Below are 19757 nucleotides of genomic sequence, written 5' to 3'. Positions count from 1 at the left end.
TTCCAAACCCATTATCTGAGAACAGCTCAGCTAGGCCATTAAGTTATGAAAACGCTATTTCTAAATGTTTTAAAAACTTATTTATTGTTATTACAAACATTATGGGATCATTGTTATAATTTTGGAAATATTATGGGAATATTATTCTCAAATCTTCTCTAAATCACATTTTTAAAAATAGGTTTTTATACATTAAATACGTTTTATACATTAACTTTTTTTGTGCCAACTTTTTGAGAACATCAGATCATTTTGAACTATTAACGTTAGGCCTACTGGAGGAACGTTTGCTCACAACTTTGAGAGAACCTTGCGAGAACGTTCTGAGAATGTTAGCTGGGAAGAAGCAAAACATAAAGAGTGATATTGTCACGTTTACCACAGCATGTCTTTGACTGGATAGAGTATGTTTTTCCTCCCAGACAGTGATATGGACTAAATAATGTCACTGTTGTATAAAGATGTTTGTTTGCAGTAATGATGCAGTAGATGGCAGAATTTGACCACACTATATAAACTAGTTCTCTGCAGCTCGTGGGTGAATCAGTGCATCACTCTGAAATGATAGAAAACAGATCTCACATGATTACTGATAAGACACCGTTTGTACAAAATAACACACAATGGTGATTACCATCTGATGCTTTTGTTCTGAAACAAGTTACCGCTTGTTGTCATCAACTTAGAGGAATTTGCCGGCATGCAGGTTCACTTTTATAAAAGCAGAGATGGGAAAAACTGACATCAGAGCTGATCACTTTGTCACTATCACTGGCATGAGCCGGGCGTCTCAAGGGACATCATTTAGATTGTTAACGCTTCATGGCATGACAGCCTGTTGTTAGACAGTTATTGTTAGTTAGTTACATAATGAAATTACTTCTTTTTGATTGTTTGTTCTTGGGATTTACATCAGACATTATTGCTGTAAGCCTAATAAATTGCAATGTTATACTGTATAATTCTAGTTTTCTCTCACGTTTTCATCAGACCTACTTCATAATGTTCTTTATAAGATAATGGCATTTGTGCATAAGAGCTGTTTAACCAACCAGAATGGGCATAAATTAGAGGGATTAAAAAAGACTTAATTTGGTAGTTTGTTGGAATCTTAAAGCATTCCTCTCTTATTTTATTAGAAATGAAATGAAAACCATGAATCCAATCAAAAAAATTGGTCCAGAAAAATGGACATCTAGGGGATGTACTGCTGTCTTTTTATTATATTTATTATTATTATTAATGCCAAGGTACCAAAGATAAAAGTACATAAAATATCAACATTATATACAAAGAGGTGATATTACATGCAAAGCACCGTTTATATACAGGTATATAACAATAAACAAATAAAACACAATGAAAGCTTTAACAAAATAAATTAAAAAGATGAAATAAATTAACAGTTTTAAGAGTTATAAAAAAAAGTCATAAACACAGCCCCAAAACAAACGACTGATTGCTTCTTCGGACTGAATTTGGGGGAAATACAGTTTTATTTTATTGCACAAAAGGGTAACATTCAAATAATAACAATACTAAATATAAACAAATAAGAATAAATAAAAAAATAAAAAGCATCGCTCCCATTCAATTTGAACGAAAACGGATATTACAAAGTATTTTAAACATTTCAGAGATTGTTTTGTTTTTTAACAGTCGTATCGAATAAATAAGAAGTCAGAACAAAACAAAATTAACGGGAGATGAATTAAGAAAGTTTTGTTTATGTATGTGAAATTTTGCTGATTAACATTAAATTCTAGATCCTTATTGCTTTTGTTTTCATAATACAAGAAAACGTCCTTCAAAGTAAAGCAATATGGATTAAATTAAATATAAAATCTGCCAAATCAATCGGAAATACTATTGTTAAATTGAGCAAGTTTGTCATTTTGACGCACAGCTGTCGGCCAGTGACGTCATGGCGTCAGTGCAGCGCGCGCGTGTGTTAAAGGGGCGGAAGCGAGTCAGACGCTCGCTGGAGTTTCTAGAGTGTGTTTCTGTGTGTTCTTCTCTCAGTTTGACTCCAGAGCGGATCCGCAGCAGCTCACAGGTGAGGGACTTCAGGACGCGTCTCAATGCGCTTCAGACGCGCTTTTATACAGACTTCACGCGAGTCCAGCTGACAGAGTTACGATTCGCCTGAAAACCGCGCTTTATCCTCTTAATCTGAGCCGAATTAAAGTTCTAGGAGATGATTTATATGGAGAAAACATTAATAATCCGTCTGTAGCTCATGTTTACCGGAGGTTATCGGTTAAGTTTTGAGGAAGTTTAACGGTTATTTGTTTTTTCGCGCCGTGTCAGTTTTGAATGTGAAGCGGTTTATGAATATTGTCCGGTCAGGAAGTGTTTAGATCATCATGTGCTCATAAAGTCTCAATATAGTCTTACATGAGGCCATTTATCGCTGTGGATTACTGCAGAAATTGTGTGTTTTGTTTGGAGATTTGATCACGGGTTTATTTGTAAGTTGCTGTGAGTAATAGTCTTAAATGAGGAAGTTAACAGGGAAGATGTAAGTTAATAAGTGTCATGAGAAAAGAGTGTGATTGCTGGTTTGTGCATCAGTAAGTTATAGCAGAATGCGGGAATCTGAAGGGATGTTGTTCAGATGTTTCATGAAGAACCATACACTCCTAAAAATAAACATTCCCAACTGGATTTAGCAGCAGTGCCATCATAGAAGAACCTTTAAGTGAACAGTTATTAAAAAAAACGCATTAGATGCCAATAAATAACCTTTTTTGTTTGTTTTTAATAGGGAATGAATGTTAAAGGTTCTTCATGGGATGATTATTTTTGAGAGTGTAAGAAAACATCCACAAATGGTCCAAAAGTGCAGTGTTGCAGACGATAATAATGGCTGTGTTTGCTTACACGCAGTTTAAATGCAGTATGAACATAATTAACAGTCATTTCGTGTAATTGTAGTGCTTCCAAACGGCTGGGCAGTGGAGTAAGTGTGTAGTGTGCTGTCTACATACTATATTTTCATACAGAATTGTCCCCAGAAGTGAGCTAAATTTGATGAAGCCTTCTGTAGGGACGTCTGGGGAAGTAGTCGATCAAATACAGGATCCCCATGAATGTAGGTGGAATTGAACTACAGCAGCACTTTACCAACCCCCTAACCTTCATGCCATAGACAGGATTGAGTCATTACAGACGGACGAGATCCAACACGCCTGAACTGAACTGCAGGTGATGGCTGTAGCAGCTCCACCATTGGGATTCTTCAGTAATAAGTTGGTTATAGTCCAGTAAAACACTAGGATGTTTTGTTCAGGTGCATTCCTGTTACATAAGAGCCAATGAAACCATGAGTTGGTCAGCGTTACAGAGTGCACCTGTGTTTTACAGAGAAGCTCTGAATGCTTTCACAGCCGGCGATCAAACAGAGCAGCGTCTGAGAATGTGTTTACGGGTCACTTTGGTAGTTTAGGTTCAGACCTGCGTGGCTAAACATTAAACTGTTAAATGTTGCACTGAAAGTCCGACAGCCAGCTTGTTTCTTTATGTGTTGGTGTAATAAATTCCTACATAGCCAGCTATGGATCGGTAGCTTGACCCTGTCTACACATGCAATGATTTAGCGGCTGTCATAAGCGTGCTATTTTAGAGTTTGGATGGATGTAGAATTAGGTAATTCCTCCATTAAATGGAACTTTCCAGAAACTGGAAAGTTATGCCCTGTCTGGCCAATATGATGTTTGGCTTTGATCTTAAGCTAATATTCACTCTTAAAAATAAAGGTTCTTTATTGCCATTGATGGTTTAGTGAAGAACCTCTAACGTACATGTAAGCTTTCCATCCCACAGTGGTCATTTATAGTATGCATATTATTTATAGTATGTTGTTCACTTTAAGAAACAGTGGTTCTTTGGAGAACTGAAAATGAAGTGTTGGGAGTCCAAAATTTACTGTTAACGTATTTCACTAAATAAAATGCAATGTTTTTATTGGAGGGCTGGATACCAGGCTGTTCGGTTTCCAGGGCGTGCCTTTGGTATCGCGTCGTATCCGTCACCGAGCAGCCTGGCGCCCTTTGTGCCATGAGAAAACCAACTGTGACTGACAGATCGGTGGAAAAGCTTGTTGGTGTTTACTCAGTTTTAGCTCCTATGGTGACTGACATATTAAGCCTCTGTGGTTTTATAGTTTTAACGTTTGTATTTGTGTATTTGACTGGGCATGTTTCAAGCTCAGAAGTAACTAATTGCCATTATTATGAGCTTAAAGGAATAGTTCACACAAAAAGGAAAATTTTCTTCAGGTGCTTCATCAGGTTTGTATAAATGTGTCTCTGCATCAGTGTCTCAGCAATGGATGCTCTGCAGTGAATGGGTGCCGTCAGAATGAGAGTCCAAACAGCTGATAAAAACATCACAATAATCCACACCACTCCAGTCCATCAGTTAACATCTGGAGAAGATAAAAGCTGAGACAAATCCAGCATTAAGACATTTTTAACTAAAATATGAGTCCATAATGATCCTTCCTACTTTGAAAAGTTGTCTGGTCTGAATCAGGAGAGAAATCTGCACAGATCAAGCACTGTTTATTATTATTATTTTTACTCCCTGTTTACAAGCCAAAACAGCTCTAAATAAATGACAGACAACAGGAGGAAGCGTTATTATGGATTATGGACTCAAAAAACGGTTTAAAGTTAAAGTCTCAATAATGGATTTGCTTCTTACTTTATAAATGCTAATTACATACTTAGTTACAACTTTTTGAAGCATTTGTGCATATAGATGCTTTCAAAGCTAATAGAAATGGTCTGAAAATTCAAACTCAAGGAGATTTTGAAGAAGCTATGCTTGCCATGTGTATTCTGTCTCTGAGTCACAACAGTATTGTTGATCTCATAGGATGAGTAAATGTACCCGTAGAAAGCCTGTGTGACAAACGCAAACAGCCCTCGTGGCTTCAGGCGTGGAAAAACGCTTCATTCACTCTATTCTGAATTTTCTCAATACATGTTGTTCTCTATAACCGCACCCTTAGTGCTTAAAGAGGACCTGCTGTCAATAGAACATTGCATCAGCTCCAGTGACTCAATAGTCACAGACACAACTAATGCACACAACACATCTTTGAGTCACTGTTGACGTATATGTTCTCCTGCCATGCAACTCTGGTATTCGGTTATTAAATAGATGGCTTGTAATGTTGACGTTGAGGTTATATGGTGCATGTTGTCATCCACGTAGTTCATTGACTTTCAATGGCCCTCATCTTTCCATTTGTCCAATTTATAACAGAGCATGGAAAAGCCACAGCATTTAACGAATGCATCAGTTTGGAAAGAACCAGGTCATTTTTAAATAAAGCGTTTGTATCTTTTTGATGTTCTCAGACGATATACAGTGAGGTCTGAAGAATGAGGAGAGCAGGTGAATGATTTTAACTTCTAAAAGCATCAGTGTTGTGGCTGTGGGACATTCCTGAGCGAGACCCCCCAGAGTCTAATCCATTTCTCTGGAATGTTTCTATTTGGCCTGTGCTGGATTGTACTTGGGGTTTTACCTCACCGACAACTGCACGCTCACACGTAAGCTCTTAAAATACTTGCCTGTGCACACCAAGATTCCCCCGTCCCAGCAGGTTTATATAAATAGCGACTGCTCTTTTGTTTTATCTGCACTTATGAGATAAGTTTGGACTATGAGCCATCTTGTTCCCTAGATTTATTTAGAAACCTGTAACATTTTCCAGATCAATCAGTTGCTCTGGCTAAAATAGACAAATAGAGAAGCACAGCTCAAATTTACCAAAGAATTGGATTTTGTTTTTTTTCTTCACTCTAAAAAAAATTGGTGCTGTATAGCACGTAAATCATATATGGCTCGTAATCATAGGAGAACCACTTTTGGTACTGTATAGCACCAAATCTTGGTGCTTCAGTGGTTCTTCACCAGTTCTTTGGCATGACTGAGGGGCTATATAGCACCGCTACCATATATAGAACCTGTTAACCTCCTGTACGGTTCTTCAGCGGTTCTTTGGGGTGATTAAGTCAAGTCGATATTATTTGTATAGCGCTTTTAACAATGCAAATTGTGTCAAAGCAGCTTTACATCGCCTTGATATAAAGCTGGGTGGCTTTATATCAGTTTTACAGTATTTAGACGGGGAAATAGTTTGTCGAAATGGTGTCATTCTCCTCTGGCCAGACAAAATCAGCAGTTTAAATTAAGGTGCTATATAGCACCACTGTCGTACAAAGAACCTGGTAAACCCCTTTAAAGGTTCTTTAACCACTGTTGGTGTTGTTTAGCACCATTTTTGTTGAAGAAATACAATGCAATATGGCACCTCTTGTGGTTCTACATAGAATGTGGTTCCCCTATGATTACGAGCCAAGAACCACTTTTAGTGCTATATGGCACCATATCTTTAAAGGTGCTATACAGCATCTATGTCAAATGGTGCTATGTAGAACCATAAGAGGTGCCATATTGCATTGTATTTATTGCACAATATGCATATTGCATATTTCTTTCTTTCTTGTTTGCTCACTCAGTTGTAGAATTTGGCACATCCGATTGGGTATTAACTTCATTTGACGCTTCCTAGGCAAAGATTTTGTCCAAAGTTGCAGAATGTCATGTTTAGGCATCAGTTGATTGTGTTTTGTTTCTGCATGATCAGTGACCTTTACTGTGTGTCCTGTTGAAACAACAACAACAAGTCTTTGCTGTCATTTCTCAGGCTGTGAATTGTACTTTGGCAGTACCCACGACAGCGACCCGCTCCACCATGAGTAACTACAGCGTGTCCTTGATCGGACCTTCACCCTGGGGCTTCAGACTACAGGGTGGCAAGGACTTCAGCATGCCTCTCACCATCTCCAAAGTGAGTGTCACCTTCATGTCATGCAAACTTTAAATGACCCTTTAAATGTCAATAATAGGTGCATGAGGGACATATTGTTCTTCTTTGATCTGTGTTGTTTAGCTCATGCTGTTGGGTGATGATAGACGATGATGGACCCTGTTATGTTGCTCATGTTTGGTTACAGAACAGTGCTTGTATTCATATTCAGCAGTGTCACAGGTGAAACAAATGGCGTTTTAAGATTTACTTTTCACTGAGAAATTGCCGGTAAATTTTATATAGTTACAAAAAAAATAGCAAGAGCATAAAATGATAAATAAGCTGGAAAAAATTGACAATTTTGTCAATATTTTGTTATATTCAATACTTTTTGTTCATTTTTAAAATTTAATTAAATATTCAAACTTTTTGTACACACTACAGTTCAAAATTTTTTTTTTTTTTTTTTTGTTATTTACCGCATATTTAATTGGATTATTTAAAGTTTTGTTTTTTACAGATTTTTTTCCTATACTTGATTAGATTATCGTCATGATGCACATTTGCCATATGACCTTCGTTATCGTTGACAAAAATCAAAGAATTCTTCAACTAATATCTTTGACTAGATAAACCAAAAGCCCAAGAAGTGTTAATGTTAAGGCTTTTGGCTATGCAAACTTTCCTTTTAGCTCTGACCAAATTCTGGTCCCGTCAATTCAGTCTTTTCCTGCGTCTTAATTTTTTATTGCATAAACTGTTTCACAAGACGTCACATTATGGCAGTAAAATGAGTTGCGGTCTCTGTTGCATGTTGACTTAAATTTTAAAATATCATTCAAGGATATTGCTTTTAATACAGTGCTTTAGAGGTTATATTACCAAAGGATTTCCACCAGGAAAAACGGGCATCTGTTTGAGGCCACAGGAAACACAGATTGTCCAAGTTAATGTGTTGGGTTGCCAAATATATATTTTTGCCATAAAGCCGCTCCAAGAAAACCTCACCCATCAGTTCTGCTTAAACACGAGCCATCTGGCTCATTTATTCAGCTTATTTCCTGTTGATCTTTGGTAAACGGCCCCCAAACGCAGGTCTCTCACCTGGCTTCCACATGCAGCACGGGCCTCGGAGGGACGTTTTGTATCATCTGTGATGGAGATGGATCTGTCTGCAGGTTTGCACAGGAGCTCGAGTGCACCAGCTGCACTCTTAACACTCGAGCGGAGACTTTAAACCCCAGGAATATCTGTCTGGAAGCAGCACGACCGTAAATCTGAGCTCGGCTTTGGCAGACGGTGCCGGCTGGCGTACGTCGAGCGAGGAGATGCTGGCATGGATGCTTAGTACTGCATGGATGTAACAACCGAGTTTCTGGGCGATTTGGTACAGATCTTCTTGCTCAGTGCATCCACGGCTCAATTGTGTGTAATAGATAGTGACAGCAGCGGAAACTGGGATGTTGAGATACGGGGATGTAGATGTTTCTTATTATCTGGGCTTCAACGCAAAGGCAGTACTTTTATGGGCCAGTGGATTGGCTGGAGTGGAAAGTGTGGCCTTGCGTGCCATTGCGTAATGACCGGAGAGGAAAGAGTGAGTCCATAATGATTGAGAACACGAGTTAAAGCAATGGCTCTCCTCATGTCATTACAAACCTGTACACTCTTAGAAAAAAGGTACGAAGCTGTCCCTGGGCGGTACACCTTTGTATCTTATTTACACCTAAATGGTACGTATTAGTACCTAAAAAGCACGTATTAGTAGTTAAAAAGTACATGTTAGTACTTAAAGTCTGTGTGAAGTGTAGAAAAATTTAGAAGAATGTCTCTGTTTGGACCTCAATGCAGGGCTCTAGACTGCGACCATTTTTTGAGGGTGTGCGAGTAAAAATTTGAGGTGGTCACACTTGTGAGTGCATGGTCTGCGCTGCTCCAACGTGACTGCTTCATACAGCGCGCACTGCAGAGCCGCCGTGGCACATTGAAGCAGGAGTCAGATTTCACTGATCATGTGAAGAGAGGTGCTTTCAGCGCGAGCGCTTCAGTAGAGCCTGCTTTATTCTTGCTGCGTCAGCACGAGCGCGAAGGTGTGCGCCATGCCTCGTCTTATTCGTTTTTGTTAAATGTTATGCAAGACAGTTTGTCATTGCAGCCTACTGTTTTCTTGTAGTTGTGCTTTTTACCAAACAAATGAAATCAGTATCAACAAAATTCGTCTTTGCAATGCTGAGGAAGTACAGAAGCTGCATCTGAAGTGGAATAGATGCATTTACCCACTGTTAATGCAGCTCTGAGGGACATGGAATGCTTTAGTCTGCAGTTACAAATGAATAAATAATGTTTTGATTCATAAAACGTTGAATACTGATATTTGAAATTATAAAAAAATAAAATAAATACTGTTAATGTGAAATTAAAACCACCAGTAGGTGGCATCAGGTCACGGTTAATAAGTGATTCATTGTGACTGAACCGAATCATTTAAACGGTTGATTCATTCAGGAACGAAACACCGTCATGTTGCTCAGAGACGCAGAACAGTGCTGTGGCTGTGTTTGGAGTTATTTTTGTTGGTGAAACAGAGCAAAAACAGGAAATATGGTGTCTAAAACGTAAGTCTCTTAATGTTAACTTCTTGTTTATTGAAATGTTAAAAAAATCATATTTGTAATCATGATGGTTTTTGGAGACAAAAAAAAAATGGTGCTCGATCTTCGTGTGAAACTATATGAAATTATATAAATGTATACATTTTCTACTCCCGATAGAAGACGCAGAGGATTAATGTTACTTTTGTTTTGAAGTGAATGCACTGATCTCTGATCTGCCTAAATGCGTATATGTTCGTGCGAATCATTTCTTGATCCAGCTTTATCTACAGAAGTGAGTATAAGGGTTTTTTATGAATCTTTTTTTATAGACTTTTCTTTAAGACCCTAAAGAATCATCAACTTATATCAAGTGGGCATCCGATGACCCCTTTAATTTTTTGCCATATCGCCCAGCCCTAGTCTGAAGTGGTCTTGTGCCTGTAGGACATGTGGAGCCGGACCGTGACGCTCTCGAGTGTTGCCCACCGCAGAAGGCTCCTGTGGGAGATAATGGCACTTCCTGTCAGAGGAAGTTATTTATACTCTTCGGGCAGCTGCGAGAGGAAGACGGAGCGGCTGACACCGGTGGCTTAATCTGCAGTGGAAAGCTGTGGAATGAGATCTATCTGATCCCTTATTTGGTATGGTCGCTTTTCAGCTCCGGGGGAAATGATTCAGGTTCCTTTTGATTCATGCAGAACGATTTTCCTCTTGCATCACACTTTCTCATGCGCTGAGTCGTGCCAGCCGGGCGAGCGTCCGCACCCTGGATGTGTCGAGGCCTGAAGCGCGTGCCGCAGTCGCACAAACCCACTTTACGAGTGAGACAGCGAGCCAAGACTGCTGCTTGAGTTTCATAAAGTACGGATGTCATAAATGCTTTGGCCTTGTACAAATCGTATAAGCCCATCTGCCCATACTTATTGAGTAACTTTTGTGCAGATCAGACACAGTGGCTGGTGAATGCTGAATCAGCCGCATAGAATTATTATTTTTAATTTCTTTTCTTTTCAATAATTCAAAATTTTATTACAACTCTGATTTATTTAGTTTTTTAAATAATTTTTTAATTGAATAAATGTGCAATCTGCTTTAAATAAAATGAATCCACCCTATTTATAAAATTTTTTGCTGATCAAACCCAGTAGCTAGTGAATGCTGAATTATTTTTTATAATTCGACTTTATATTTTTATATTAATTTTGTTTATTTTTGTTTTATAATTTTGTTGGATTTAATTTATTTGTTATTTGTAAAAAAAAAAAAAAAAAAATATATATATATATATATATATATACATACATACACATTTTGTTTTGTATTTTAATTATTTTAGTTATTTATTAATTTTAAATAAATATTTTATTTATTTGTATTTATTGCTTGTTTGTATTTAGTTTAATAATTGTTTATTTTAGATATTCATTTGAATTATTTGTTTAATTTTTGTTTGACTTATATTTTGTTTGTTCAATAGTCAGAAGTTTTTTTTTATTTAATTTATTTATTATTTTAGATCATTAAGACCATTCACTGCCGAATCAATGCTGAAGTTTTTTTTTTTTTCAGTTTAACTAACATTTTTATTTTTCTAAAACATCTTTATTTATTTGTTTGTTTGCTGGCTTGTTTCTTTTATTCGTTTTTACTTTGTTTTTTTTTTGGTTTTTTTTTTTTTTTGTTAAATTGAACAAATGTGCAAATCATTAAATACAATCGATCTGCCTGTACTTTAGAGTATTAAGGGATCTCACAGGTATATTGTAGATGGTTTCAAAGAAACCAAATACAGTTCTCGACATCATCTGTTTGGTCCCTTAGAGCAGTGTGACTAACAATTGAGAAAGAGATTCAGCGTTTGATTTATTACCCATCAGGAACATAAAAGTTGAAGGCGTTGGGACATAAAACAGTAAAAAGTAGTCACTGTTAACTTGAGTAGCACGACTCTCATGTGTAAGACTTCTTAAAGAATTAAAGTCTGACAGTGAATCTCGTTGTGAAAGTCAAGCCTTCTCGCAGATTTTCAGAAGCGGTTAGTGGATTTTCTCTTGATTTGTCGTCCTGTAAAGCGTTCGCGTCTACAAACCGAATGCTGCCGGCTGGAGTCGGTCAGATAAGTCTCTTTGCATCAGTGCTTCAGCGCTCTGATCCGACCGGGACGCTGCCTCCGGTTTCCCAGCGTGCCTCGCTACATTAAGACACATCTTTGTCATCCGGGAGCCTGCTGTTAATCTCATTGCTTGCTGGAGGTTGAGACGGCAGCTGTCCGTGTTGCTTTTGGAGCGATGGTGAAGTGTTGATATTGCCATGGTCACAGGCCAGGCCTTCACCACAGAGCCGCCTTTGTGTTTGAGTCCCGGAGTCTGGGATCGGCTCTTTCAGAGATGCGTGAGGTCACAAACGTGCTTCATGAATGCTTGTTTAAAACATTGCAAGCATGCAGTCCCTTTCCTCGTACTTCACATGCATTACTGTGGCAGCAACAAACCTCAGTAATCAAAGGAATTAAACGTGTTTCAAGTTTAATTTGCTCGGCAAAAACTGTTGCTTTATGACAATTGATCTGAAAGTCAACTATGTATTTATATTTAAAATTTATAATCGGATTTCTCTTTAAGGTCAACTGCGTTGATGAATTAAGTTCTGGATAGAAATTATAGAGATGGTGGGCAAAAGTATATATGTATTTTTTTTTTTTTTAGATGCGTATGTAGTTTTTATTTTACGTTTTAAATATGCAACAGTTTATATTTTATATAAACATACATATAAAAAAGAGAAATATCATATGAATGTAATAACTTTTATACACTCTTAAAAAATAAAGGTGCTTAAATGTTTCTTCACAGCGATGCCACAGAAGAACCATTTTTGGTTCCACAAAGAACCATTCAGTTAAAGAACCATCTCTTCCTTACCTTTTTATAATCTGAAGAACCTTCTTTCACCACAAAGAAGCTTTTGTGAAACAGAAAGGTTCTTCAGATGTTAAAGATTCTTTATGGAGCCATTTAGACAAAAAGGTTCTTCTTTGGCATCCTGAAGCACCTTTATTTTTAAGAGTGTACAATCTTTTATACAATACACACACACACACACACACACACACACACACACACGTATACATGCGTATGTATGCATTTATTGAAATTGTGCCTGATGTGGTAGTATTTAGTCATTTGTTTACTGTATCTTGCTTGAGTGGCTCTTTCTGATTAGGGTCCCTGTGGCAGGTGCTGAAGAGCGGAGCAGTTCATCTGAGTGTGATTTAACCGTGTGCTGAGAGCTTAGATCAGCTAAACCTCTAGACCAAACACTTGCTCAGAATCATTCAGAGCTTTAGTTCTGTGTGTAATTGTTTCTGTTAATAACAAAAACTCGACGCTGCAGGGCAGGCGCTGGAGTCTGGTTTGTTTCTCTAGCCGAGTAACAGATGGGTCTTGGGAGATTTTTCTGAATGCATCCGAGAGCCCATTTATCAACATGAAAATTGAATATGTTCTTTCCTTTCGTTCTTAGACAAAACACTAACACTCTATTTTAAGAGGCCAGAAGAATGTCTGCGTAAACTCTTTCCCCACTGATCTGAGGATGCTCTTATTTCCTCATAATATTTGTTTGTCCGTGGCCTTTCCGAGTCATTTGACCTTCAGATGTGGGAGGAATCCGGCTTGGCGTGGGGAACGGGATGGTTTATTTGGGCTGATTTTAACCAGGGCCGTTAAAGCACCATAAATAATGCTTGCAATGAAAGGAATGGTTTATCAGGGGAGTTGGGTATCTTTAACTGCTGTGAGGGAAAGCCAAAATTACCCAAATGCATGAGTGATTTCAACTTTCCATTATGTTACATGTCATTCATTATACAGTTGTTTAAAATAAAAGACATTTAACACCAAACATGTACATTTCACCCAAATTAAAGCTAGGCTATAAATCACTTTTTGTTTGCCGTCTCTTTGGATAATTGCACATAGAGAAGTGTGTAAATGGTGCTGCGAATGATCATGATTGATTCAGCCTGATCTCATGTTTATACGTAGGTATTAATACGTAACCTTTACAAGCACAAAACGTTCATTTTTATGCGTTATTACTGATGCTAAAACGTACAAATCGATACGTGTTTTAGCTAAAAAACTTAAAAATATTTGCGTATCTTTTATATCAAGATATTCGTATCAATGCATTTTGTTTATCATTTATATTTATCAGTAAGCGATTTAGACACCTTAACCTACCCCAAACCTAAACCTACCCATTTTATAGCGAATATAAAAGACTCAATTGACCGAAATATGCAGGAAAATAACAATTTTAGTAACAATATAGCATTAAAAATGTTTTTCTCCCTAAATAATATTAAGCTCACCAAAATCTACATTGAGACATTTTTAGTACATAAATTGATAAATATAAATGGAAAGTGTAAAAAATATTATGAAGAACTATAATAGTGTTTCAATACTAAAATAATAAATTGGAAATGGTTTCTTGCTTTAATCCTCATCTCTGTGTTCGGTCCCAGAATGACGATATTGAAGCGATTGTATCTTTTTTATTTTTTTATTTTTTATATAATGCAAACCAACATGCTATTTACAGGTGACAAATCAAATACAGAGTAACCAGGGTCAACAAAACATACATGACAGCCAACATGGTTTGTGTGTGTGTGTGTGTGACTGGGTGTTGGGGTTGGAAGTATAACTAAACATAAAAATTAAAGCGATTGTATCTGATGCATGTTTATGCAATGTCTTTTTACCGTAACTTTCACTGACTCATACATATCTCAATGTGAATGATTAACTAGCGTGAGTGTTCATGCATGCTTCACATCACACTAAATAATACACAACCCGTCTCTCGGTAACCGAGGCAAGTTTAATCAGATACTGCTATTGTGAAACACCAATAAAGACCGCAGCACATTTTTAGTTATGCTTTAAGCATGTTGAATCAGATGCTGCATCCTGTTCATGAGATTAACTGCTTTTGGCTCTTGTAGACCTGCGCGAGTTGATCGCAGTGAACATTTACGCTTCTCTGTTCTGACAGCATCATAGACAGCAAAGGCATAATTATACAGTCATTTAGCCCGATCTGAACCCAGCATTGCATGTCATTCACAGACGGGTGCTCCCAGAATGCATTGCACAAGCTCCATTGTGAGACCGTGTTGATTTTACTACTTTTTGTTGAATACTTAGAAGTACCAGGTTTGTGCACCATTCAGAATTTATTGAGAATGTCTTCTCTAAATTTGAGTTTTTTTTTTAATTGAGGGAGCAAAGAGGAGGCAGAATTGCAGACTTTAAATGTTGACCAGTGTGTGGAAGAACACTTAATAAAATGCATTATCTGTGTTGCATTTTCAGTTCCTTCAACTTCCTGTCCTTGCAATTCACCTTCCTCTCTGCTGTCGCCAGTGTTTTAGTTTTACTGTGTTTGAAACTACCATGATTTAGTTTCCTTTTTTTGTATTTTAATTTTGAAGTTTTAATTTTGTTGTGCTTTTATAATTTTTATTGGTTAATGTTTTTAATATGTATGTTTTCTGTTTTAGTTTGATTTTTTTTAAACAAATTAAGCGAAAAGAAAACAAGAAATGTTGCTGAAATGATTCATTCATTCATTCCAGTTAACGCTTTTTAAAGTAGTTTTAATTTTTATTTTACTTAGTTTATTTTAGTTTTAGTTAATTTGTTTTTAATTATATAAAAAATCGCATTTGATATAATTGAATTTAAATAATTTAAAAAATAATAATTTATAAATGAAATATTATTACAAAGAAAGAGAAATGTAGCTGAAAATGTTTTATTTTTCTATCTATTTATCTATTTGTTTATTCCAGTTTACATTTAATTTAAGTAAAAAAAGTTAGTAAACTATAATAACCCTGGCCAATTTTCCAATTCACATTAATTCAGTCTAATTAAAAATGATCAGTTATCAAGTGTCTCTCACTTATGTGGTTCTGTTTCACTTAAGATGCTCACTTGGAAGACAGCTGCCTGTGTACTCTGTAGACAACAAGGCAGCACATGAAGCTTTGTTTTCCCGGTCCTCCAGTGTGCGTCTATCAGAGGAAGGAAACAGTAGGTTTGTTCCTGTCTTTCCAGTCGCCTCGTGCTCCTTTTCTGGTAACAGATATCATTATGAGACTGGCGTTTCGTGACTCCTTTGTGTGTCGTTAACTACAACACCAGACGGGAACGGAGACCTTCTTGGGTTTCATCTGCTGAACTTTCCCTCCCGGTTTGGTTCAGTCTCGCCGTTCGTCCATCTCTAGCGCTCCTCCACTCACCCCTGAACCTCACAAAGCTGTCTGCTTTCTGTCAGCTTGACATTTGATACACACGCTCAACAAATACACTCTAATTTTAGCCCGAGTCGAGCGCTATATTATTCCCTGATGGTGCTCCTTTAACCTCACCACTGTTCCTCACACACAGGAAGGCCTGGAATGCTTTTGTGGCATGTGAACATGCCGAATGATTGAGTTTCTCACGCGGTGTGTGTGTGTGTGTGTGTGTGTGTGTGTGTGTGTGTGTGTGTGTGTGTGTGTGTGTGTGTGTGTGTGTGTGTGTGTGTGTGTGTGTGTGTCGATCAGGTGTGAGGTAAGAGCAGGACGAGATTCCATAATAACAATAATCCAGCGTTACATAAGCAAGAGGCGTTTGAGAGAGCAGGGAGATGAATGCTTTCCATTGGGCTTCATCAGCCTCAGGTTTCCTGAGACAGAGCTTGGCTAATGGCTTTGACGAATAGCTGAAGGATTCCGTGAAGGGTTTTGGTTTGAAGTAGTGGCTGTGGTCTCGACTAAGAGGCCTTAGCATGAAGGTTCAAATACTTTGATTAAATGTTTTAAAGTAGGCTATGCACATTAAAGGAGAAGTTCAACCCCAAAATGACCAAAGTCATTTACTGTCATTAAGTTGTTCCAAACTCATATTAGGGCTCTGTCTGTCTGTCTCTGTCGTTATCTATCATCTATCTATCGTTCTCTATCTACCATTCTCTATCGTTCTGTCTGTCTATCGCTACTAAAGTGTAAAAATACTGAATGGAAAACAAAGTAATATTGCTATTGTAATATTTAACGGTAAAATAAAACATTGAGTATTTAAGAAAATAATAATTAGTAGTAGTGGTAAATAAGTGTAATAATACTGAATTAAAAACAATAAGAAATATTACTATTGTAATTATGAAAATCAATAATAATAATAATAATAATATATAATTATTTCTAAAAAGTATAAAAATACTAAATAGAAAAATAAGTAATTTACTATAATAGTATTTAACTATAAAATAAAGCATTTATGAAAACTATATTACGGTTGTTGTTATTATTATTATTATTATTATTATTATTATTAAGAAAAATATTTCTAAAAATAAGTAAAAACAAAAGTATTATTATTGTAATTTAACTAAAATAAAAAGAAAATATATTTACATTATTGTAAAATTACAATATTCATTTTCAAACATTAAACTCTTTTTACAAGATTGTTGGCACATGTTGCATTCTCAAATGCACGTTAAGCCGGGCTCACACTGTGCGATTTTTAATAGTCTTTTGCGATTGCTGCTTGTCACACTGTACGAACATGATCCCCATGTCAGACTGTAGGATCTCAGTTGTCTTAATGTCAGACTGTAGGATCTCAGCTGTCTTAATGTCAGACTGTACGTCAGTCAAGACGCGATAAAAACGGACGTACGCAAGAAGACTTGTCCGGAGTTTTACGTCATCAATACGTGACCCGCGTTCTCTCGCTATAATGGTAGCTAGCAAACAACAGCAACGTGTAGCGTTAGTTTTATTAATTACATGCCTTGATGTTAAAGAAAAACAAAAACGAAAAAGACGACGTGTGTGGAGCAAGTCATGGCTGGGCAAAAGAGGACTTTATGGACTTCCAGTTCTACAGAGCGAACTTGAGCTAATTTTGTTATTCGAGTTTAAACATCCTGCCCCTTAATAAATAAACTTTAAGTAAACTTTTACTTTGTACATATATTGTTTTTACAAATAAACGAAGTTGAAGTTTGAAGTTGTCGCGCTAATTGCGTCATCAAGTTCAGTGCTCCTATTGGTTCTTGGTTTGACGGTCGTCGTAGATGATGTCACACTGCAGGAAAGTGTCTGAAATCTTCTGACGCTGCCAGAATTTCATCGGAGGAAAAAATTGATCGCAACGGCCATTAATCGGCTGTCGGTGAACATGTCAAACCAACGATCTAGACAACCGATTTTAGCCTAGGATTATAGGAATCTTTTAGGATTTACAAAATTTTGCTCAGACGACCAAATCGTGGCCAAAATCGCACAGTGTGAGCCGGCTTTAAAGCAGTTTCTGTGAACCGAGATGCTGACTACACCGGCAGAATGTGAGTTTTATTCTGATTTACAGAATCATGAAAGTCTGTTCTGCAAGCCGCATGATACAGTAGCTTTGTGTGAGGAACTGATTGAAGTCGCTCCTCACTGGCTCTCAAACCTTATTTGTGGTCACAAATGTTCAAACTTGGTGCGAGCTCTAATTATCTGCATGTGTGAATGAGGTTTGGGTTTTGAGTTCCTCTCGCAAAGCTATCGCATGACTCCTGAACAGTTGAATGGTCCACTTTAATGGTGCTTTTAGGAGGCCTTGACTGCATAAATCATCATCCACTTTACCATCTCCTGCTGTAGTTGTCTTCAGGAATCGTTTCCCACTCAGTATGAACCTTGCATGTCCTGCTCCAGTTGTGTCTCGGTCCAGGGTTTCGTGGTCTGTCCGGGCATGTTGTCAGCTCGCTGGAGTTGGTGGATAGCGGTCGAGGCTCAGAATGCTTCCAGAGAAAGGTTACTGCGGCTTTCGGTGCATGAAAGTCAACAAAAGCGCTGCGGCTTCGACTCGACAGCGCGGAGATGTTTTGTGGCACTTTCTAACTTGTCATTTTTGGGAGCAAGAACATAGAGCTCAATTATTAAAGCGACATTCACAGAAACCACATGGACTATTTTCAGCTCTGTAGTAAGTTTAGAGCACCAGAACAAACACTTTAGTACAAAAAACAAATGCATCATGTCCTGATGAATTCTATTTTGAATTCCTTATTAAATGCAGTGTTTAAATTCTGGTTTAATATCTAGTAAATGTGTGGCAAACTTGATGGCTGTTTGAATTAAAATCGACCACTGAATTCAGTCGAAATGCACAAAAGCTAGATTCATAACAGAAAATGGGTTTGACATTTCCAGTGATGAATGCTTTTATTTGCTTTTAGCTCTTTGGCTGACTCTAAAGTGCCTTGTGTTTCATTAAACAATGCATAAATGATATAGACGTTGATTTTCAAGGCCGTCTGCCAATCTCTGACTCCTCGTGCGGTCAAATCATTGTTGAAAACAAACTAAAGGAGAATATGACAGCTCACAGATGGGATTTTAAAGGCTGTTTGTTCTGGATTCATGTTCAGGGGTTTATTTTGCACATGATTTGTGCAGCAATCCTGATAAGATCCCGTTTTCATGCTCCTATGGATGATACTGATTCATATTGATTAACTTCATAGGGAGTTACTTAATCGCCGAATCGCGACAGCCCTAATATCTTGCAGTTATGACTTTTAAAGTTTGTTGGTTCTAACAATTCCCAAATCCCAATTGTGAGAAAATAAAATAAATCTTTTTTTTTTTTTTTTTTTTTTAATTCCATGGCAAAAAATAAGCTTTCATAGATTTCTTATACATAACTATGTATGTGTGTGTGTGTGTGTGTGTGTGTGTGTGTGTGTATATTTTATTTATTTATTTATTTTTTATATTTAGTAAATAGCAAAAGATCACGTTTAACATGGCCCTGTCAGGGTTTATAGAGCTCAACAGTGGCCATCTGTCTTGTTTTTTCCACTTTCTTTTTCTCTAAAGGATTTCAAACTAACCAAAGTTGTGCTTTTTCCCAAAAGCCTTAGTAGATCGTTGAAGCTATTGGCACTAATGTTTTCTACAATCTGTTTAGTCTTACGATGCTTTTGGGAAACACATCACTGAGATGAATCACAGCATTATGAACTTTGATTTGTGTTTGGTAATAAAGACCAAGACTGTTGTAAATTATTTTATGAGAGAAGAAACTACTCGCCCTAGAAATATGACAATATAAAACCACTGACTGTCTTTATAAGCTGTATATTTAACATTTTCATTGCAGAATATTCATATAAATAGCTCTTTTGGAGCATTTTCTGTTTGCATGGTAACAGCATGAACTATGATTTGTGCATTTCTCTTCTGGAAAATGGATGGATTAGTTATTCACAGAGAA

General features: G+C 37.1%; 1 protein-coding gene across 2 annotated transcripts in view; it reads left to right on the top strand.

Moving 5' to 3' along the window:
* Nucleotides 1-1921: 1921 nt before the first annotated feature.
* pdlim5b (PDZ and LIM domain 5b) overlaps nucleotides 1922-19757 on the top strand; it is an 88499-nt gene continuing 70663 nt past the window's right edge. Inside the window, exons 1-2 of one of the 2 annotated variants that reach the window (XM_079408215.1) lie at nucleotides 1922-2056; nucleotides 6725-6868. In XM_079408215.1, the coding sequence (XP_079264341.1) occupies nucleotides 1925-2056; nucleotides 6725-6868 (276 nt within the window). In that variant the 5' untranslated portion in view covers nucleotides 1922-1924. Of the gene's footprint in view, nucleotides 2472-6724; nucleotides 6869-19757 lie in introns of both variants that reach the window. The other variant, XM_079408216.1, reaches the window with a different exon arrangement.

Source organism: Barbus barbus (genome assembly GCF_936440315.1).
Source record: "Barbus barbus genome assembly, chromosome: 45".
Lineage (NCBI taxonomy): Eukaryota > Metazoa > Chordata > Actinopteri > Cypriniformes > Cyprinidae > Barbus > Barbus barbus.
Note: the sequence above shows the minus strand (reverse complement) of the source record. Positions and strands in the feature narration are given on the sequence as shown.